This window comes from Gasterosteus aculeatus, chromosome 21 (assembly GCF_964276395.1).
Source record: "Gasterosteus aculeatus chromosome 21, fGasAcu3.hap1.1, whole genome shotgun sequence".
Lineage (NCBI taxonomy): Eukaryota > Metazoa > Chordata > Actinopteri > Perciformes > Gasterosteidae > Gasterosteus > Gasterosteus aculeatus.
In genome coordinates, this window is record NC_135708.1 from 8,909,130 (window position 1) to 8,933,695 (window position 24,566).

The following is a 24,566-nucleotide window of genomic DNA, read 5'->3' on the forward strand; positions in this document are numbered from 1 at the left end:
TTGTTTTGCCCCGCCCCTGATTGTTTCCACCCGTGCCCTTACCCTGTGTGTATACATGTCTGCCCCTTGCTTTGTCCTGCACCTGTTCGTCTTGTGCCTCCTACCAGAGAACCCGCCCAGTTTCCACGCCATTGTCAGGCCTTGTGATTTGCAGACTTTGTTTATGTTCAATCTCAAGTGGTTCTTTAGTCTATCGTTTATTTTCTAGAAACCACAGCAAGGACAATTTAATCAGAATTCATCTGAGATGATAATACTGGCCGTTCGGTGTTTTGTTGAAATGAGATAAACATGAAGAAGACAGTTGCAGAGGGTTTATGCGTCCTTTCAACAGGCTTTTATTTTATTTTAAATAGACAAATGCCTTATTATGGTATTTCTGCTCAACAAGCCCGAAGCAGCAATGTTACATAAACTGATTTGGTCTTTCGATATGTATTTGTGGTTTCTACACCCTTAGGGCTGGTGGAGCTCGATCCTCTTCCCACAGCAGTCGGATAGGGTGGACATTGTGGTGTTATCTCCACTGTGGGCTGAGGACAGGCCCGGGGACATCTATAAACACAGAACCCCACAAAGACTTTGCATTTAATGTCCTCCGCTCATGTCTGCGCTGACCAAACAAAGCCAGCATTGATAAAAAAGAAAAAAAAAGAAAATGGATATGGATATGGCATCTGCCTTGCTGATTCCATGGTAAAAAAAACAAAAAAACATGCATCCATTGTGAGGGTGAAAAGTGGAAAAGCATTCGAGTAGGTGCCAAGTTTATGTCGTGTCCTATCTTGCCGGGCATGTGGTTTTATTGCCACATCATCACACTCGATCAACAGGAGGAAAGTGTTGATGAAAAGAACAAGACTCTCTTCTTGGATTACAAAAAACAGCGATCTAGCCAACTCATCTTACTGTATCTCCCCTCCCACATTATCTCTCCCTTTGTCTGGACTCACCTGCATTTTTCCCCTTTCAAGTGGTCTCTTTCAAACGAACGAAATATACGGAAAGATGCAGATAAACAAAATCGATAAAGGAAGTTAAATTAAGACGTAACACTTTTCTATTGCAAAGGGCAGCGATTACTTGATCGTGCTTTTTCACACAGTGGGGGCTGCCAGGAATACGGATGTCTGTGCGTGGGCGCTGAGGTAACTGGGGACACTGCACTCATCAGGTTTAAAAAAATCACAATGAATCGCATGTGACGGGCCCCTTGAAAGCGATAATCACACACTTTCTTTTGGGAGCTATTTACAAAGGGACGTGGGGTGTCCTATCCTTCACTTGTTTCAGTTCAACAGAGAGCCTTAAGCCACAGCTGAGCTTATTGTATTCCTTATCATTTGAACCACAAGTTGTTTTGCAAATATGTTTTGTATGCAGTTTTGTAATGAATACAATGTTTTTCAGTTAGTCAAGACATACAACAGACAGACAGCAGCTTCACTGTTGCATCTGCTTTAGACAACTATCATTACATCTAATTGTATTATTTCCACACTTATCAATGGCATTGATAATGCCTCTTACTCTTGAAGCTAGTGACCTCTCCGCATGTTTGAACTTTGAGTGCAGTGGTCCCACTCAAGTGATCATTTTAAAATTGAAATGTTCCTCCTTATATTTTCTTGTGTATTAAAAAGTGAATTATTGCAACACTGTAGTTTCTTTAAAAAGAGTAGATGCAATTATTATTCTTTTACTATTTTGCAGATGAACGTAGTGGCTGCTGGCTGGCTGACCTTTAAGCACTGGTACCAGAGTACAACCAAAGAGCCGGCCATCAGTTCGACGCGTTTTTTCTCAGCAAAGTGTTAATTCTCAACGACTATTTGTCCAGCTAACTTCATTGAGGGTGCTTTGATACTAGTCGAGTTTCCAGCAGCCGCCGGGGTCATGCCAGTAGCTGCCAGACCCGGATCAGTCAGCGGAGCTTTAATCTGGGGCGGGTCACTCTCAACGCGGTCACCCCTCCAAGCAGCCGTCACTATGTGGCCAGTGACAGAAAGCGTCAGCGAGCCACTAATCCCTGCTTAGGCCGGCAAAACAAAGACAAAAGGCTCTCACTTACTCTTGTTATCCCTCTTGCTCCCTCTCTCTTTCTGCCCCCCACCCACTCGCTCAGTCGCCGCCCCCCCGCTGCTTAGCAGCCCTCACACACATCCACGCACAGGCCCATATGGTAGAGACCGGTGTGTTGCCATTGTCTTGCAGGTTATCTCCTCTCTCAGCACCTGGTGGGGGAGGAAGGATTAGCGTGCCTCCCAATCGCTTCCAAGAACGCTCTCTACTCTTTGACTCTCTCCCGCCACACTTCCTGTTTTGTTCTCCTCCCGCTGCGGTCAAGCACCATATATGGGCCTGAATGAGGCTTATCCGTGAGGGGCAGGGCTTTACATGCAGCGCGGACGCTGGCATGCGTCGAGATGAACGGAGGAGGTGGCAGAGAGGAATGGGCCCCGGGTTGAACCACTTGACATTCTCACACACGCGGGGCCACACAGCCCTCGCAATGGTGCCAACGGTGGCGCATTTAGACATTATGAGATTACACAGGGTTTATTCATGGAGTGGCCAAAATAATTTGACTCTCATCATGGCGAGACAAATTGGGATATAGGATTATAATCTTCAGTCTGAAACTGTGAAGAATTAATTTTTTCGGAACGAACTTTAACAAAGTTTTTACCACTTTGCTGATGATCATTATTGGTTTATATATTTTATTCATTATTAAGAAAGTCAATCTTAAAATTCATTCTCAGCTTTCCTAACCTTCCGTGAGGTTCCAAACGATATGCTAGTTGTCTACTCTGCAGCATGCGGCCTCACTGCCCTAAGAGTAAAGATTATGGATCTGTGCCTGTAGTTATTGTATGAAATGTGAGACGTTTAGCTTTAACATTTTACTCCTCTGATGCTAACTCTTGTTCTAATACACTGGCAATATAGACGGATAGTGAGACGGTTTCTGAATTATAGTGTCTATTCTCAAATATCCAAACCATAAAAACAAACTGTATTACTCCTTTGACAAAGAGAGGGCATTGATAGATATACTAGATACAATCCTTGCACTCTTACCAAAAGCCCTTGACAAAATAGTGAAATTCAATTAATTTGATAACAGTAACATACAAATCTATGGGATACTTTCTCGCCATGGGTACGAGCAGTCTTCATGCAAGATACTCACAAGGATTTAACATATTTGTGTTATTCATACCTCACGCCCCCATCGTGCAAAGGTGAGATCCTGTTCATATTAGCTGCATTCATAAATATAATGTTGATCACTGGTTATGTAATCATGACTAAGCCCACACCACGGACCCACACCACGGACCCACACCAAGGACGGCAAGATGTCGTTTGGGATTCATTTGTTTTCCGATAAACAAACAATGGAGCCTTTGAGTTAGTGAGGCGAGGCCATCGATGTCTGCAGATAACCTTGTTTCTCTCTGCCGAATCTAAGTCTCATACAATATCAAACCACCGACAGCCTTGCAGGGTTAAAAACGGAAAAAATAAATCATGCTCTGAAGTTACCGACGTCCTTCGCCACACGCCTCTGGCCGCCTCCTGTAATCTACGCAGAAATCTGGGCCTTATTTTACTGAGTGCTATCTGGGCCGTGAATTGCGCTGAGGCAAAACAAAAATCAATAATTAGTTTAATTGTGTTAGGTTAATGCGCGGGAAAGCCATCTGAAGCACACATCAGCCAGGACGACTCTGCTACACCTGCGGCCTAATTACGAGCCATTCATCAGACAGATGCTGCGATGACAGTTAATTGATTTGTGAATTAATAATTAGTAAATCTGCCACAGATTCGATTGTGGCGTCACGGTACCTGGCCGACAGCGAGATGCTCCACATGCGGCAGGGGTGCTTCCACTGATCCCATTGATACGGAGGACAAACCAACACGATTCATCTCACAACTCACTTTGCAAACAGGTAACGCAGCCGTCGCATGAATGTTCCCAATCGGCATCCCTTGGGAAAAGAGAACTTGTTTTTGCTGGGTGGCTGAGCTTCTCAGCCTCTGACAAAGCACAGAGTAAGTTCTCTATCTCTCTCGAACTTAAAAACAGGAGGTGTCTGGCACCATGCAGAGTGCATTGTGGGAAAACTCTATTCTAAGGCCACTAGTCATCCCTGTTCACCGTAGCTCCTTAGGGTGCCTGGGAAAGAAAAGAGAGAAGGAGGGAAGGGATTTAGGCTGCCAGGAAAAAAGGGTCATGACAGTATGGTTGCCTTAAGGTTTTACCGTTTTCAAGGCCAGGTATGGGGGTCGGGGGTGGGGGAAGGTGGTGTTGAGGGCCAGAGAGAGGTTAGGGGGTCACAGGGGACTGGAAATAATGAAGAGGAAGGCCTCGTCCACTTCCTTGGTTTACCCTTTGGCCTTTAATGAGGGCTCTTGACACCGGGGAGCACACTGATATGACACATTTGGCAGCAGGGCAAATTGACCTGGGAGCCTGACGGGTGATTGACAGCGGCTCCTCAGGGCGCCTGAGCTACGCCACATGGGTGTGCATGTGTTTGAGGATGTGAAGGGGGGAGTGAGGAAAGAGAGAGTGAGCTGGAGTGAGAAAGAAAGATGAGGAGCTGACAAAGGGCTGCTGACTATGAAGATAAGACGTCCTAAACTGTCACTGGGTTATGTAGTGCAGGAAGACCTAGAATTAAAGTTCAAACAACAGTGTTTACCAGGAAGATTCTGTATTTGGGTAGGCACTGAGGCATGTGCGGATGCCCTTGTGTTGCTGTGTCTCAATATATAATCTACCTCCACCTAAACTCTCACTCTACTACGTGAGAGACATACTCAGTAATATTTAGTTGCTGAAAGAGCTTAACCACAAATAAAGAGACGTTTCCATTAAACTGCCTGTGCAACTTTAGTTTCACTGGTAAGATGTTTTTCCACCATTAATCTGAATTTATACATTAGTTGAAATTCACACTTTCAGGGGGATTAGATGACAAAAATGCATTCATATTATTCACGATAGTGATCAACACAGCTGTTTAACTGTCTATCACAATTAATAATATTAATAGACAGAGATTTGTCTCTCATTAATTTACTTTTGAGAGGCATTTGATTCTCCAAACTTTTTGGAGCTTTAACAACGCGAGACAAGCTTAATTTTAGTGGACTTTAGAACAACAACTGACCCAGAACCTGCTACTGGGCTGCCTTCTTCCTGCAGTTAGGGAGCCAACACCGCCGCATCGCCGAAGAGCCAAAAAGCAGGACATTCAGCTCCAGTTAAATGGAAGGTTTTACAAAGGGACCCAGGTTCTTTGGAAACACTGGTGCTTTTGTCCACAAGGGCCAAAATCAACACAAAATGGGGTATTTGCAGTATGCATGTAGTGGGCATTAAGAAGAAATGCGCTTATTGTTTTAGTCTTAGTGTGGGTGTTATAAAGCAAAACCAACTTTGGCTGTGAGGTGTGTGACACATTGTACATACTGTACATATTGCCATTCCATGTACTCTAAAAGAGCAATAATGTTTTTAACAAACCTGAGCTTTTCCAAAACCAAAAATGACAAAAAGCAATCTTCCAAACGCAAAGTAGAGATGTTGACATCACATGTGCCTGTTAATAAATCTTCTCTCTTGTCCCGAATCCTCTCTGTTCAACATTCATCAAACCCAAAGCCCATAACTCTCGTTCATACCTCTAGAACTAGAATGATGGGCTGCGATGTTTGACTGCAGATGAGTAGGAGAATAAGATCTTCGAGTCCCTGAGGGGACATATATCATTCTGACCCAGGTGTAAACACTGACTAACAGTCTATTTATCTTACCAGCCACAGAGACCCTGACCTCGCTGTTACTCCACTCATAAAATAGACTCCACAACCTAGAGGGGAGACTAGTTCCTGATGTGGTGCATTTAGATACCGTCACAACACAGTGCGCCAAATGGATGAGTAAAAACATGAATCAGTTCTTTAAAGCTAGCAGCTACGGGTAAGAGAGGGCGGTAAAAATATGCCTGTTTTATACGCTACATCACAAACTGGCACTTGGGGGACGACAAGACATCACAAATTCAATCCATTTAGTCAATTAAAGTACGTTCTTTTGTTATGTGCACTGGCTGGAAATTTCTCAGGACAACAGTAAGTGAAAAATCGGAACAGGCTAATGCTATTTCCAATGTTATTTTGCACCTCCTAATTCCAACTTCTTAATTAATCTGCACCAAATTGCAGGCGATTGCAGGAAAGATTGACGTTGGTGGATGAAATTCTGCATTTTTTTGCAGCACACTATTTAAAACGTCAGAAAAGAAGCACACAAGTGCAGACAGCGTGTTTCTCTTGTGTGCTTTTACTCTCAGCCAGGTAACGGGGCAAACAAAGCAAAACTGCAACAAAAGGAAAGCAAACGCATTTGGACCAGAGGCATCAATCGCACAGCCGTGATACAAACAAGAAAAATAAATAATGACATGGTGACAGCTCTAGTTTATCCGGCTAATAACCATGTCACAGCATAGCGGAGCACGCCTGGTGAATTGTGGTCCCTGTAGACTATTGCTGCCATTTTTCCTAGACTCTCCCTGATATCCGACTCCCCCAGGCCTGCAGGGAGGAGGCCGGAGGATATGTGGAGAGCGGCGCTAAAGGTTGCCGGCCGCTGCTCCCAAAATCTCTGGTGGTTGTTTTAAAAGACGGACTGATGGGAGTGATGAGAGCAAGGCGGAGGGCCGTCTCTCCGAGGAAGAGGCGCTGAGTTATGGCGTGCGGCGGGGACTGGAAACATCTTGCCCCGCTCCACTATGTCTAGATGAATGATTGGAGGGGGATCTGCGGCGGTGGCCTCGACGGGGAGGCACGGTAGGTTTGAGGCGCTCCTTGCTACAATCACTCTTGCTCTCTGGGAGATGGAGGTCTGATCGCCTCCCTGTGTTCTCTTCTTTTGGGTTTGTCTTTTGTCCTTTTGTCCACCTTTGTGTGGTTCACTGCATCTTTCTTCTTCTGCAAGTTTGTTTTTCATTCACCCTCAGTTTTGCTCTCTACACATCTACTCTCTGTGTTTTTATCTCTCCGGCTGTGCATTCCTTACAGTCTTATCACCCTCCCTTGGGGGGATAACCACGCCTGCTGGTGCCCCATGTCCTAAAAACAATTTAGAAGTGCCCTACTGTTCCCCCACAGTAGATAAATATGAAAAAAAGGTTTAACAGTGGAGAAGACATGATGGAGATCGCTGTAGGGTGCCCATTGAGTAGAGAAAACGAAATAAGGTTAACTCTAGGCTCCTTCAAGTGGAGACAATGGGATGTAGTGCCCTCAAAGGTGGCCACTAAATTGAGAACTCCCTTCGGCACCTTAGAAGCTGCCCGCTTTTAGAGCAAAAGCTAACAGTAGTTCCTGTGTTAATTGATGAGCCCCGCCCACTACCAGAAATCCAAAAAGAAAGAAGAGAAAACTAATATGACTACTAAAGAGCACACTTTTCAACCTATCATCTATCAATAATAATGTAAATGAATGTAGGCACATAGTGAGTGTAACAATAGACAGACCACTGAACATCCTATTCACCTTTTACTTTTACATCATTGATTGCTTTAGCTGTTCATCTTCTTACACCTCCCTTCCCCTTGTCTCTACCACACTCCTCCACCCATCCCTCCATCGTTTCCACCTCTTTCTGCCTTTCGGGGGGAACGGGGCGATGACACAGCACGCCATCCCGATTAGAAGGTTGCAAGGCACAGACGAAGGAGTCACACCAACACTGGCACCGCCGAAGTCACTCTCGCTAAAACAGAGACGACGTATGACGGATGCGGTCCTAATCCTGTTCATGATGTGTTCGCTGTCTGACGAAGGTGTGAGCGGGCCCAAAGAGGTGCGTATACACAAACAGTAAAAGACGCGCTGTAACGCCTTTCATTGAAAACAAACGGTTGTCGGCTTGTTTTAGCTACCTCCAGGCCAGCAGATTGGCGTGATAACTGGGTTCTCATCCTATCACTCTGCACCCCCCAGATAAGAAGTTTTCCCTGCGTGTGTGTGCGTATGTGAGTCTCTTTGTGTGCTGCACCCTAAACAACACTTTCTCTTTTCCTGTCATCCTCCTCTTTTTGCTCATCTCCACCCTTTTAAATAAGCTGATTAAAAGGCAAACAACCGACCAACCCCCCAACCATCAGCTCCTACCCGCTCACCCCCTCACCCACTACCCAACCCGCAGCCTTACGGCAGCGAGGGACGGCGAGGATGCCCTAACTACTTTCTGCATGAATATTAAGTGCAGGATTTGTGTCGCCGGTTTGAAATTGGAAATCACAAGTTTGACTAATCAGCTTTGGAGGTTCCACATTCAGGGTTTGAAAGTGTGTGTTTGTGTGTGTGTGCGTGCGTGCATATGCATTTATTCACTTGTCTCCAGTGGCAACAGAGAGCCCCTACACATACACACACACACACACACACACACACACACACACACACACACACACACACACACACACACACACACACACACACACACACACACAGCAACACAGACACACCCCTGCACTGCATCGACTCCCACCCATCACCCATTCATAAGGAGACCCAGAAATAGCCCAAGAGGCTATTAGGAAAAATACAGCCAGAGGAGGAGAAGGAAGCTGTAGGGGTTGATAGTCCAAAGCCATTCAAGGGTACACTCCAGCATCTCCCTCGATCTCTCCTATTCTCCCTCTCTCCCCCTTTCCATCCATCCTTCTCCATGGCTCTTTGTTGCAATGAATCAGTGCTTTACAGAACATGTTCTTTATGGCTCCGATGGCCGGGGCTCATTCAGTCTCCCTGGCATTGGTGGAAATATAATGAGAGTAGATGTGGACTGAGGGAAAGGGCTTTAATGAAGCAGAGGAGAAGTGAACAACTGCAGGTTCTTCACAATCCCACCATGACCGAGGAAATGAAGGGTTGTTAGGATGTAAAAGAACATTTCAGGTCTCCACATTAAAATAATAAAAAAAAAAATGTCCCTCCATTCTACTGGAGCTGTCGCAACCTTTTCTATATGCTGATCACACTCCAAATACCTCTGTGATGTAAGACGTTATTTCCAAGAGACAAATGCATTCCACTTGTCTTAAATCACTTTTATAAATCACTTCTGCTCCAGGGTTGGAGCTGTTGCCCTCAATTTATGATGTTCTCAGTCTTGCAGAAAATGCAAAGAGTTTTGTAGGAGGCGAAAATTATACAGAACATTCCCTGGTATTACTGATAATAACAATGGTAGAAATCTTTGTTCTTTTTACAAATGTTCGCTGAAGATTTTGAGAGTGGTTTCTCGCGTGCTGAGAAACGGTTGATGGATTTGGCGGCACACGTGATGTTCAGACTAACATGAATACAGACCTGCCATGATAAGAATGCAAGCTACTTTAGGGAACGCACAGGTACTGCGACCCATGACGGAATGTCTAACATCTTATAGTTTATGATGTCACTCGACCGAGAGAATCATTCCACGGTGATACACGCTTTGAGGATGTACCCTCTTGCTACATCTATGACTCAGGCTCTGCTGTGAAACAGATGTCTGCTGAGATTTACTGTGATTATTAAGACAGAGAGTGAGACGTCAGCCACAACAACAGTTTATACATGATCCTCCAATGGACACATTTTCTTGTCCCAATAGGGGAAGATTTAGGATCGCGTGACAGCACAGAGTGGACACACTCAAAACTTGAAATGGCCATTGTTATACATCGTCAAACTGACATTAGTTTTTTCCTCTATATGAGGAACAGATGTATATCCCACTTAATGGACTGTTAACAAATGAATAATTGAGATGTAATGGTTTTAGAACGATTGCATATATGAGCAGGTCAGAAGAAGGGATACCCTGATTTTTAGTACCTCGTAAAAAATGGTGGATCCTACAAACCCCTTAATGCTCCTCAGCACATTTCATTTTAACCTCCCTCTCTCTTAAAAGCTCACATATTTCTGACTCCACCCACTTGCCAGCCTGTAGGCAATAACTTTGATTTCATTAGGGCTATTTATGTAGAGTACAGAAGGCTTTAAGGCAACAGATGGCACCATTAAGATGTGTGTACAGGCTGTAGCAGTAGTAGTAGTAGTAGCTGTTGTAATACAGACAAGTACTGCTCCACTTTAATTCTTGTGTGTGACCAATAAAGTCTTGAACAGGTTTTTGCTACAAAAACTACAAACTGACAATGTTCAAAGTCCCAAGGTGTAGTGTTACAGCTGGCCCTGACCTCTGACTTCCCAGTGGAGGGGCACAACCTAAATACCATAATTGCACCTGAAGCACGTTTTTGAAAGGGCCTTACCTCAACACATCAGGAAGTGAATCTAGGATGTAACCATACTCGCTCCGGTCCGATCACATTCAGCGTCATCTTCCAAGAACCACTTGGTTTTCAGTCAGGCCTCTAAGCCCCACTATCAGGCACTCTATTAAAGTATTCCTGCACAATCATTACTCAGTTCCTTGTGATATATTATTAATAAATGAAAGATGCTGACACGCTATGGAGAAATAACGGTAACACAGGCGTCTGCTCTGGGACGCGTACACGCACGGCGCAATACAAATAAAATATTCCCGGCATGAACTGCTTCGAAATCACAGGCTTTATTACCTAGTCGGCCCTCCCCGACATACGATGGATAAACCACAACTTCCTACGAAAGATCATAAAACCAATGTGGATGTTAATTGATGTCCCTGACTACCACTAAAACATGGCCATTACCCCTGGTGAAAGCAACTGCAGGTCAGTCCGCCAGTGAGCCTTTAATGATGGCCATATAACTGCAGGATGGGGGTTATTCTTTATGTTTAATCACGGCCGAGAAGACAAGTGTTTCTGGGATGACATCTCTCACTGGGACGCTTACAGCCCATCAGCCGCAGAGTCTGAGAATTTAAGGGAGGGTGGATCGAATGTGAGTGTCAGGTGGTAATAACCAACAATAACACACACAAGCTCTGAAAACTGCAGCGTTTGGGATGTAGACCATTTTAAAAGTGAGTTGCTTCTTATATTGCTATACATTGTTCCTCAACAGAAGGTATTCAAAACAAGATGTAATTCATGTAAAGCTTGATATTCTGAGTGCAATTCCATGCTGCAAAAAATAGGCGGGCAGTGGAAAGAAAAAGCTGAGCTGGTTGCTCAAGACCTTTGGTCCAATCAGTGAACCAATTTAATAAGGCTGACTAGGTTAAAGCCTTTGGTTATTAACTTCCCCCGTAATTTCTTCTGGCACAGACAAACTCCAGTCAGAGAGCATACAATGGAAGGTGAATGTGATTCCTCTTTGAAAACAGCCCAGTCTCTAAGACCGTTGGCTCCATGATGGTCCATGATGACATCATGGAGCCAATTACAGCGGACCAACGAGGCCATGTGCTGTCATTACGCTGATGCAAGGGGCTAAGAGCATTTTTACAGGCATCCTGATGGCTTGGGAGATGTTTGGAGCCCCCCACAGGGTTTTATTAGGTCCAACAAGGAAACTGAACAGGTCTGGCTCAGGGGACCTCACCGAGCACTCGTCCCATTTTGCTTAAGGGGATCTACAGCCGAGTTCTGGCCCAAGCCCAGCCTGTTCTGTGGACAGAAACACTCAAAGAAGCCCCCAGGCCTCCCCTGCTATATTCTGGTTTAATTATGCCCTACCTGTGAGAGATAACAAGGTAATGGTCAAGGAATGAGTCCCATATTCACTGCATGGCCACGGGTTATACACTCCGCCGACATGCATGTTTGACAATTCTCTGTCTGTCCAACAAAATGGAGCTACAGGTGTAGCATTAAAACCCCCGAAAAGACTTCCTTTTGTTAAATGTCGAAGTTCAAATATTTAAAATGATGATTCATCACACCGCTTCAAACAATCATATTTGTTCTCCATGCATTGGCATTTTAAGAAATGACATTTTATTTGACTCAGATTCTTCCTGATATACTGTAGCTGTCAAACGCACGTCTACAATCGCCGAGGATTATTCATCCACACAGCAATGTTATCAACGTATTAAATTTGAACAGAATCCCATTACAGCAGAACAATTATTTCTTCAGAATTGATGTGAAAGGCCTTCATTTGTTATGATAGGGTAAAGACACATTTTGTCTAAAACTTTCGAAAGACTTCCCGTACAAACAGCAGAAAAAAGGTGGCGGTGTGCACTATTTCAATACCTCCTCGTGAGTTGATCGCAAATGTTGAAGGGGGGCTTTAGACAGATGGAATGTGTCGCTGGATGGTCTTGCGGATTTGGGAAGTATTCACCCATTCAGCTCCCTGTAATTACAAAGACTCTCACCGAGATCCGATTTGCCGCTGGGAGCTTGTTCAATGCACGGGGATTGGCTCGACACTGGTGTAGTCTGACAAAGGAATATGGATACTGCTCTTAAAATAGAGAGAACTAATGCCTTTGGGAGCTGAGTGCACATGCTCTCTGGCTCAGATTTGGGCAAGGTAAATTTAATTATGTGCCCTGTACACAACGACTGGTTTTTCGATTAGAATGGACTAACTTCTTGATACAGCTGTGACAGTCTGCTAATTTCTTTCTTCTAGGCCTCGTCCATTAATAAGGGTTAGGATTTTAACTCTTTCCAACAGCAAATATGTGTAGATTCAGTCATTATAATGAGAGCGTGACAGTAAGAGATTAGGATGGGAAGTTTCATTGAAACAATATATTGCATTGTAATTATTAAAGATGATAATTATGAAACACTAAACTTCCAATCCTCAATTTTTTTCTATTGTAAACAGATAAGGCACTTCATCTAAAACGAACCGAGCCGGAGTGCCCTGTGGCACGTAAGAGCAAGCAGGCTGATTTGTGTTTGGTGCTTCCTGGTCTTTCTTGCGATGACAACATACTGTAGGGAAGGAGATGAAACAAGAAAAGACTAAATTAAGGGACAGAGACTATGACCGAAACATTTGGTGGTTTGGTTTAATCATCTTTTATTTTTGTGCCTGTTTTTTTCTGTTGGAATGGAAATGGAAAGTCAGCCAGCAAGCAATTTCCCTCACTAGTAGACAAATATTGAGAATATCTGTCTACTAGTGAGGGAAAATAATTGATCTGATCCTTTTTGTACTCAGATCATTTCCTTAACTTACTATACAATTGAGTCTTGTTCTGTTGCTGTAGTTCAAATCATTTCAGTTCATATTTAAACCTGTTTTTGCCCTCGTGCCTACAAGTATATACGGAGAGAAGGAAGCTAAACCACATGTGTCAAACTCACGGCCCGCAGGCCAAATCCGGCCCGCCGGATGACTTTGCTATTGTGAGAATTACAGAAAAGTCTTCTGACAGACGAGAAGCTCGTTGTGTTCGATACCGTCGGCCGTATCATCCGCCCCCGTTGGCCGGATCGCTCTCGCCACCCCTCCCTATGATATTGATGGTCTGGCCCACTTTTAATCAAAGTGGGAAGTATCTTGCCCGAACCTGAAATGAGTTTGACACCCCGGCCCTAAACCATCCCTTTCATTGTAAAGTCAACAATCACTTCCCTTGCTGGTAAACATCAGAGCACAAAAGGCTAAAATGCTGCTCCGAGATCACTTCCCAGTGTTTTTAACTCGGCGTAACTGCAGATGAAAGCAACGTGAGAGTCATCTGCTTGTCGCCCCGGTTCACAGGGCAAGACCATGCTCCGCAGTCACCTGCCTCACAATCGCATTCCACACCTGATCTATTTCTGGTGCCGCTGTGTGAGAGCGGGGAGCGGCGGGGTCGACTTGCTAGCGGAGAGAATCCGTGATTAGTTTATGAAACTGGGTTATCTATCATGTGAAAACGAGTGTTTCTCACAAAGGAGCCTCATATTCACATAACAGGAGCACCACGGGGTGTGTTATTCAATCAAAAGAGTCTTTGCAGAGCAGGAATTCAGGGAAAAGTGTGTCCCACATTTGCTAGCAACATGTTCTCCGAAGCCCCCCCCCCCCCCCCCCCATTAGACGCTGAGACATTTTACCCTAACCCTAAAACAAATCACGGCGCTCTCTAAATTGTGTAGAGAAACTTGAATGTTAATTTGTGTATTTTATTAATCTCTCCCAGGCGTGGTACAGTCAGTTAAGGAGTCAGGCATCTGCAGCCTTCAAGGGAGTTGAGGGGGGGATCAACTGTCTATTTGCAGCAGCTGATTGCCGGGGACGAGATGCCCTCCAGTGACGATCAGTGAACGAAGCTCCGGTACCCTTCGGCCTTATTCAAATCCCCCTTCGCTGCTCCCCATTCTGTCTTCTGGGGCATGCCTGCCCTAAATGGTGCGCTCCCCTTTCCCTTCATCTTCAAATTCATTAGGTACTGTATGCATGCCTTCCGGGCTTCCCATTTGAGGGATGTTGATAGAAAACATACTGTACATGCAACCTCAATCAGCTCAATCCACTTGATGTAGCGTTGAAGGCGAGGTGGTTCTATATCCCTCTACCTCCCCCTTCCCCTCCACCTCTCCCCGCGATCTGCTTACAGGCTGTTTGCCTTCTTAAATGAGCGTAATGGTACGAACGGAGGATAAATTGCTTTCTGTGTGCTCCATTCCATCACATTCATCCCACAGGGCCCTCTCTGAAGCAAATGAAAGCAGACCAGAAAAATAATTCATTGGCTTTGCCTGGAAGATACTCATTTCTATCAGCGTAGAACCCCTCCGATAAGGCTGATGTACATTTGGTGCATCCGGCCTCTTGCACTATTGCAACAGCACAGAGCAAGCTGGGAAGAAAAGGTAAAAGTCAGAGTGAGAATACACCCTCATTTTGTTATCTGGTGTACACTGGGTCTGGGGACTGAAGCATCACCTACACTGGTTAACCAGCTGCAGAGGACGGCTAAACCCGAGGCCTCACCCGGGCTCATTAATTAAACCGGCAGCTCTCTCAGCACGGGCTGACATCCCAGATGAACTCTTGCCACCACCTCGGTGTCCTTTTTTCTCATTCTCAATTACAGCGGGAGAAGGCACTGCTGCACGCATTCACTGTGACACTAATTTCACACCCACACAAGGACACTCAGAGGGAGTAATGGAAAAACGGCGAAGGATGTCAGAGACAAACAAAAGGCAGCGGCGCAACATGGTGCCATGGCCCAGGGAACAAAATGTGGCACCGTCAGCGTCGACTGCAAGTCGTGTTCAACTTGGCAGCCAACAGGAGGGGGAGAGACTGGATACGCCAGGCAAAACACTCTGGAATAACAGAGATACCAATGAGTGAGTAAAAAGTAATTAGTTACCACTAATGTACGTGTCGCATTAAAGCAAACTGTTCCTTGATGCTAGACATTCATTTTACTCCCTTGGGAACTACAAGAAAACGCTATTAGAGACTTACAGGCTGTTATTAAAGTCTTAACGCAGATGCAGGGCGTGTAAAAGATTCATTTGTTTACCAATGAATTACTGAGAGGTAGGATTTAATCAAAGCTACAGATGTTGCAGTCAGAAATTGTTTTTAATCTCACTTTGATTGCATCTAAGTGAAAATACAGACTATAAAATTGTTGATTGTGGAGTTAATTACAGATGCCAAATGAGCAACTGTTAAACGAGAGAGATTGCTTGGGCTCGGTCCGTTGGCTGGCCGATCAAGGTTTGTAAGCATTCCCCATCGGCATTTCTCTAAGTATTTAACACAATGAGTATTGGTTGATGTTGGAATAGCAATACTTTTGATGTTCTCATTAAAGTAATTTGACAGGGTCAAAAGGGTCGTAGGGAGGATGGTCCACCCAACAGTGAGGTTGAAAGCGTCATTGTCCTGTGGGTTTTAAACCAGTGGACAGCTGTGGACGTGTCTCGCAGCAGATGAACATTGTTTGGACTTTGTTTGGAGCTTAGGGAGTGCCGAGGTGGTGGAAGTGAAGGTGTGGTTGTTGGGTGGAGGTAACTCTTTCTACAGAGATGAAAAGTCTGACCTTTTATCAGCAAAGGAAAGTACATTTGCTTCCTCATTACCCAATGTTAAGACCATGCAAAGGTCCAGACTAAATATGCGTATAGAGTGGATAGCGCAAGGGGAAAACACCGTAGTGTGTGTTTCTGTCTTTGGGTTTCTTTTTCCTCTCGCTGCTGTTTGCCTTCCATCCTCTCCGGAGCTGCTGAGTTCGCAGAGGACTTCAAGGGTTTTGCACTGCTGAGCTCCATATCTCTTTACCCCCCTGCCCCCCTCCTTTAACGCCCACCTCTTCCCCCCTGTGCCTCTCTGACTCTTCCTCGCCCATGCTCTAAGGAGCTTCAGAAACCTGACTGGGTAATGGGAGCAGCAGTCAATCAAATTGCGTTTTCAAAGGTGATGCTTTGTTTCACTCTCCCTTCCCACAAATCCCATCGAGCCTGGCACCTGTCAGGGTGTCGTTCTGAAATGCAGCATCCAACGCCAGTCACCCAAACCCCCCCGGTCCCTCAGCAGATGGAGGGGTTGACTCGTCGGCTGCCTGTCGAGAAATGAGGTCATTCTATTTTAGCTAGGTGTAACTTTTTTTCTGTTTCTTTTATAAGCTGACACCCTGCAACGGGAAAGTAAAACACTATTCATCTGGCTTCCTTTCATGTAGACTTGGTTATAGAGCAGCACGCTTACAGGTTTTAGGGTGAAAAATGATATTTACTTTTGCTTTATACAAGGCTTTAACCCAACTAATCATGAATTAATGCTGTATTTCTATTGGTGCCCTTCAGTTTTATGGAGTCTGACAACATTGTCAAAACACCGCTGGTGCTGCCAGCTCTCATAACGTGGAGGTTGGTAATAAACTGTCAAATGAGCTCTTGTTGTACCCTGATACCGTGAAAGGAACAGTAAAACCCGATATGGCAGAATGGGCAGCATCAGTGGACGCCCACAGCAACCGGGGGCCCTTGTATCTCTAAGGCTTTACGGGCTCAGGTCTGACTCATTTCCTCTTTTACAGTCCCAGTGACCTTCCTATTAGGGCTCTATTAGCTGAGAGAGAAGCGTATAGCTGGTCTGTTTGTCCAGCTGCAGCCTCTTCTTATAAACTGTAGTGGATAAACAAGAGCGCAGATTGACTTTATAATGGCATGAAAAGAATGAACATGTGTATAAACACATGAAGTATAAAAAGAGTCCAAGATGCAAAACTATTATGTACAGTGACTGACAATAACAAGCATGTGGACACCACTTCCTCAAAAAAAACGAGCGCCGACCCATATCAACCAAAGGGCCCCTTAGTGTCTTTAGTTAGCTGACAGGATCTAAAAAAAATATAGAAAGTCTTCTATTTCACTAAAAAGCTGTGTTGAAATGACAGCACAGAGGGACGTACAGTAAACAAAGTGATGAGAACTCAGACTGGGTACAGCAGCGTTGTTTGATGTCTTTTCAGCAAGGTAAATGTTTGACTGGGTGGCTTTTAGATAGTAGATTCTGATTAGTTAGAGTATAGCCTTCCGCCATAAAACGCACCACCTCTGTTCAGCATTCTGTTCAGTGCGTTTTTCACCAAAGAAGAGGGGCAAAAAAACTGACGGCTGACGGCTAAATTCAACTCACTTTGCTTCCATTTACGTGTTCCCTGAAATCAATTTTACAAGGTAAGATTTGTGCACTTGTCCGTAACGTCTAGAGGTTATTTGATCATAAGGAGATGGCTTCCACCATGGTGATATCACCGTATAATATTATCTGCTGTGCTGTAGGAGACAGTGGCAGCTAGAAAGCAACAAACTACAATGTTACATTAACTCACTGCATACGAAAAAAAATTACAAATTCCATCCAATGCTTGAACATCTTTTAATTTGGCAACTATTTTGTTTGGTGAAAACTGTGAATTGCTACATACTGTGGCATCTGTAAAAAGCGTGGGCTTCTCAATAAAAAAATGAAGGTTGGAGTCACTTAGCAGTGCGATTTTCAGTGCATTCAGATGTCTGATGAGGGGATAGGACTATGAGAGCAAATGACTAAGACATTCCTTTAAAAGCTTGTCCTTAGTCTGTGCCTTAGATCAGAGCGTGTTTCTCCGGGGCCCACCTCAGAAGGCGGTAACAGTATCCAGGTCGGGGTTAAACGCAACTCATTCTGCTCTTTCATTCTGAAGACTTACTGACAGCCGAGAATGAAAAGACTTGCTTGCACAAACCTCATCGACTTCCTTCTCCCTTTAAACAGGAAGTCCTGCAGCTCCAAAAATACTGGATTAAATAGCCCTGGAAGGATAACAAAGTGAGTACATTGGAAGCCACACTCAATTTCTAAATGGCGAATTGAAACTTTTGGACAAAACTCTAATTTTGCTGCCTTGATTCATGGAACTGGCAGAAATAATAGCAAATTCCGTTTTGTCGGCGCTTTCTACTTGACAATGAAAGTTCGAATAAGTTTAATTTAGAAATGCAAATCCCTGTTTGTGTTTGTTATGATAGGCAAGTGACAGGTGTCTTGAATCTGAATGTGTTTCAAGCTCCTTCTTTGCAAATTGTAAATAGAAAGCCTCCGAGCTAAATAAGAACCAGCACATATTATTATATCTCAAAGGCAGCAAGACAAATATTACAAGCGTAAGGCCGGGCTGGCATGCACAAGATATGCAAAGCACTGAGAGGTGCAAAACAGAAATGCAGTGTTGAACATGCGGCGCATATTTCAAATCAAATCACAACACTCGCGACAGCTAATCCGGCCCCTGCAAATGAAACTCCATAGTGTGCTATCAATACTTTAAGGTCAGACCCCAAACAAAATATAAGCTTGTCTTCATAATTAGCATGCACCTCCCAGCTTTTTGTGCTGAAATATACCAGTGAAGGTAAGAATACAATCTAGGAAACATGAGAGCAGGAAGGATAAGTGTTTTTTTTTATTTCACAGGCAACCTAATGCATGGTATTATTAGTATTTGTTCCTTAACCTAACAATGTTTGTAAGACAAGCAAAGGAAAAAACAGGAATATGGAACAAGACCCCGGTGGTCTGAATAAACTTATAGCAACCGAGCAACCAAAAGTATTTCGAAATTATTTTTCAATACCAATCAGACCTCCTCATCCTTCCATCCTCACATCCCTTTTTCTCTTTATTTCTCTGTGAGAGCCATAGATTAGATTTCTATTAATATTCTTCTGACAAAGGAAGAGAATAAAGAATAGACATAATATGACCAACACCTTAAGGTGTGATCACACATGCTCATTGAACACCGGTCAAGCATTGTCTTGCCTACTTCTTCAACTGGCCTTCAAGCTTATTATTGGATTGTGCTTCGGACAGTGGGATCGTTGACAGTAGATAGCTGTTCTGACACAACGAGGCTATCCGCAGGAAACACATGGAGGTAACCTTCACTTCGACGTATGGATCAGTAGCCTTCACAGAGCCCCTGACACAACGGATGTATTGGCACATGGATTCAGCTGGCTATCAGTGGCGCCAGATAAGCTTGTCATATCTACTCTGACTGTCATGGGTGTGTTACAGGATGGGGATTCAACCTCTGTAAATCCTCTTAAAAAAAAGCATACACACACTCCTACTCACACACTCACAGTCACACAGAGGCGCTCTGTCTCAGTCACACACACACACACACACACACACACACACACACACACACACACACACACACACACACACACACAGCTTGGTAACACATGCACCCTACCCCACCTGAGCCCAGCAGTGAAAGGTCACACGCCCCCATGTGACAGCTGTCAATCACGGGGGGTGGGTATTATCCGATGCATTAATAACACCCCTAAAGGTTCTGGGAGTCCATGGGAATATAAATCTCCACACTTGTCACCACTGGATGTGACCTACAGGAAGCCTGTGACCCCTCAGATCTTCTCCAAATCAGCAGAGGCACAAGCATTATGTTTAAGGAAAAACAAGTCTGGTTGGTAAAAGGTTGGCTTTACTAAAAGAACATGCAGAATGCTAAAGATACATTAAGATTCAAGAGAAATTAAATGTTGATAAAGTACTGATGTGTTGTTGTATCTATCCATTTATCCATTTTATAATTATCATCTAAATGTTGTGTATAAGATTGTCACCATTATGATCCCTCATTCCCTGTTTAGGCTGTGTAAAATTGATTTAAGTTTTTTTTGGACTCTTGGATGGACTTTTTTGAGGCTCTGTTAAGCTGTTGTTTATTTACTAGAGCTTAAACACATTAATAGCAACATATGAGGGAACATCACATGGCCATTTAGCAATAAGCTATCAACACACTAATATGAAACTAAAGCTCTGCGTGGCGTTGTCGACACATCACAAATGTGTTGACACAGAGGTTATGTGCCATGAAACCCCCCCGGTGACAAACAACCCAAAGTCACGTGACTCTCGGGGAGGATTACCTGTGATCCAAGGATAATGAAAATAAAAGGACTGGCTGATATTACATTTTAACACAGGCAGAATGACTGATAGGCTCTTGTTGTTCTCTATTTTAGTTATTTTTCACCTTGCCTTTTGATTGCGCCTACTGGCACGGGGCAATGCCCCGCGGGAAGCGGCAGCGATAAAACCCTGTGTGAAATGCATTGTTTTTCTCTGCAGCGTTTGTCACGCATGACAAGAAAAAAGCAAGCAAACACAATCCCACCGCTGCTAATACATTATACATGAGGCGTAAATGAACTGGATCGTTGCAAAGCTCAAGAGCAAGGCACAAAGCCGTCGTCCTCTGAATGAAGGAGAAAGGCATAGAGCACACTGCAGCTTTGAGTGCCAGCCGATGCGTTCATCTATGTAGAGTCAACGGACTCACGGGCGGCTGCGTATGGGGTATTTTTTGTGCGCCCCCTACCTGTCTGGAGCTGCAGGGTGTCCGTTGCGTGGCTTGTTGACTCGAGCATACAGGGCCTCCAGGGGGGGACCCTTTTCCTGTAGACTCGAAGGAAGGGGAAGACTCTGGAGACTCTCGGGGAGATGGTAGTGGGGGCTGTAGGGCTCCAAGCTGCTGCTATCCACCGAGGAGTCTAATGATCCAATGCCGGCGTAGGTGTGCTCCTCATCTGAGCTGAAGGCCCCGCTGACAATGTCTTGGATCTCAGCGTATTCCCGCTCCTTTCCCTGCTTCTCCCGAAACTCCTGCATCTTGGCATGTATTCTGCGATGAACAGATTCAACAGAAAAAGTCAGATATAAGTGTATTTCACTTGTGAATCATTGGGGAAACCTTAACCTTAAGGGAAACGTTAAGTTCAGAAATCCTAAAAAAAATGATCTCAAATTGTGATAGATATACATATAAAAAATGACTAAGATGTTGGGCCTGGCAAGTAGTTTTCAAGATTGTTTTTTGGTGTAAAATGTCCATTCCATACTGCGCCTTAGTGTGAAACTATGTATATGGACAACATAAGCTGATGCAGAAAAACATATTGAATGGACAAATATTAATTGGTTCTCAAAATGTTTTGTGCATGGTTTTGTTTATTTGCATGCTCTAGAAGCCTATATATAATATTTGTTGAATCTCTGCAGATGGAAACAAATCCAATTGCCATCTTGTTTTAATATGAAAGGAAAGGTTTCCATTGCATCTACCTGGGAAAGATGCTACGGTTTACATGCGTGTCTTTGGGGAGACCAACTGTACCCAGTACGAGACAAAAGGGAGATACTTGACAATAGTTGACACACTGAGTGGCGGGTGTGTTACAAATGTACAGTAAATAGGCAACCTGGGATAATGAGTTGGGAAGAAAAAAAAAAGAAAAACTATAATATTCCAACACTCACTCAGTCCACTTAGAGAAGCTAACATTAGCATTCCAACTTTGAAGTTTGTTCCCTGGTATCGATCAGAAACTTCTAAAGTGGCTTCCTTCTCTTAAGTAACGGGGAATGACAACAGAGAATAATGGCTTCTACTGTAGTGAGGGCAGTATTATTCAAATATGTCTTTCCATGAGCCATTAGAGTGCACTGAGCTTTATCCCTCAGGTCCTCTAAGAAAAGGAGGTGGAAGGGAGAGAGTCAGACCTCCTCTTCTCGTCTCCTTCCAGCCCTTCCTCTCCCTACATGCTGTTCCTCTCCCCAGGACTTCTTCCACACAACAGAGCCTTTCACATAGTCTTTTCCTGTATCTGAGAATTGTTCCATGTGAACGCCCATCTGTCCGCAGCTAACAAGGTTCAGTCATGGTGCTGCGTGGGAGCGAGGAGAGCTGGCGGGGGAGGAGCGGGGAGGTGGACAGTGGGAAGCAGAAAGGAGAAGGCCGGGGGGGTTGGTGGGGGTATTGACCTCCCACTGTGGTGACCCTGGCAGCAGCCACCAGCAGACTGATCAGTGCTTCCAGATGTTGTACCCCTGCTGTAGGGTAACACGCACAACAAAACACAAGCACGCCACGCTACCTCCCGCTGGTGCACAACTTCCCCATCACCTCAGGTCATAACTGACCTCTGACCCCTGCCCCCCACTGCTGGTGCTAAAAGATGATTGACACGTTTGGAGCAGAGTTAGGATCCCCCCCTAGCATAACTCTCTCTCTCTCCTGTGTCTGTGTATTTTAGTACCAGTAATCACATTTCAAACAATCCCTGTTCTTCAATGCCAAATTAACCCAATTCCCACATCCCACCCATAAACTGCCCTGTTTATTTTTAGCTGTCAAAAATCCCATTTTCTCAGCATTATCTGCCAAATGCAATTTTGATGGAATGTTGCATGATATGGTAAATGGCCTGTACTTGTATAGCGCTTTTCTAGTCTTCAGACCACTCAAAGCGCTTTAACACTACATGACATAATTCACCCATTCACACCCATTCATACACTGATGACAGGAGAACCATACACAGTGACACCTGCCCATCAGTAAATAACATCCACACACTGTAGTCGCAGCTACAGGAGCAATGTTGGGTTAAGTGTCTTGCCCAAGGACACATCGACATGCGGGTTAACCAGGCCTGGGATCGAACTGACAACCCTCTGATTGGAGGATGAACGTGCTCCCCACTCACCCACAGTCGCCCTCGATATGCAGGAATCTCTAAAACCCCTAAGCTGGTTTTGTGTTTTATTTGCATTGGCAGAGACCAGGTACATCACGGCAATGACCAAATCACAGCGCAGTTGTCACTTCAGTAAGGATATAGAAAACAAGCCTCTCAGGGAGAAAAACATAAATTCCCAGAAGCCCCTTTACCTGCGGCTAAAATGATGTCAGATCTCTGCCAGGAAGGACCAGACAATGATGTTACGACAGGTTCACGGAAGTCCGTTGGGATCTCCAAACCCTCTGGCATTTTATAGACTAATCAGATTCATAAAAACGGCAATATTGACATTTGGGATGAGATAATGGCCTCAGCCTGACTGGCGACATGATTCTAAAAGAGAAAGACTTCTCTTCCAGGCCTGTGGGATTCTGACAAGGAAAAGCTAACAGGTGCATTTCAATGAAAGGGTATTAACAGGCAAAATTTCTAAATGATCTCACAAGGGGGTGACGCAGTCAGTCTGCAGTGAGAGGCTGTTCTGGCGGTCAGACAGACTAATAAACGGCCTTGGCAGTTGGCACTAGGTTCAATCACAGCAAACTGAGATTTGAGTGTTAGAATTAAAAGTGCAAGATATTTTTGGCAAGATATCTCCTATTTACTGTCTAAAAAGAAATTACCAGGGATTTAGTCTTCTAAAAATCCATTTGCGTCTCATTTGCATGACATTATGAAATTCTTCTTGGTTAATACCTTTTAAACTATTGACACTCTGCCTCTAGTTCTACTTATGTCTGTTAGCAAATGTCACCATGCTAGTCAGCTAGACTTGGATAGTAACCAAGGAAAACATGATATCCACTAAATGCAAATATATTAACAGTACAAAATAAACAGCTCAAATGCATTTTCAGTAAAAATACATAGTTGCGAGTGTGGCTGTCTTATCAACAGAACAAAAAGGGATTTATAGTGAACGTACTGCACGTGCAAAATAGTAACTATACACATATTTAACTTTGAACTACACTATCTCCATTGAAAATAGTCCTATGCCCCAGTATGCAATCCTAATTTCTCCCTCTGTATCTGTATAGAGGTTCAGAAAAATATAAAGGAAATTAGGCTGGACAGGCTGGACTTTGGAAGTCTTTTGGAAGACTTTTCTGCAGAGTAATATGCTCATTAGCTCCAAACCATACATCCACACCTGCTCACAGAGTTCTCCTTGGGCAACTTGCGACTGCTCCACTTCCACTTCCACCCCCCCCCCCCTCTCTCCCACTCCCTCCTGAGAGGCCACCCCCGCTCTCTACCATTTACTCCATTAGCCAATTAATGGCCCAGCATGTTAACATTAAGGAAAGGGCTGCCCACACTGAACACATTAATACTGTACAGCCCCAATTACCGGCCCCTTTGCTCTTTTCCCCTCTTACCAGACACTATGATCGAGAGGAGGGGACACTGTAGCTTCTAAGCAACCAGCACGGGGCTATTTCATTTTAAAAAGGGGACAGTCTGGATTAAGTAGTTCATTTCTTCTTGAAT

The 24,566-nt window shown here is 44.3% G+C and overlaps 1 protein-coding gene across 3 annotated transcripts in view; it reads right to left on the reverse strand.

Annotated features, from left to right (window-relative positions):
• LOC120811645 (partitioning defective 3 homolog) overlaps positions 1 to 24,566 on the reverse strand; it is a 277,609-nt gene that overhangs the window by 47,155 nt on the left and 205,888 nt on the right. For all 3 annotated transcript variants that reach the window (XM_078096994.1, XM_078096993.1, XM_040167200.2), the window contains one exon: positions 20,870 to 21,172. In XM_078096994.1, the coding sequence (XP_077953120.1) occupies positions 20,870 to 21,172 (303 nt within the window). The remainder of the gene's footprint in view (positions 1 to 20,869; positions 21,173 to 24,566) is intronic.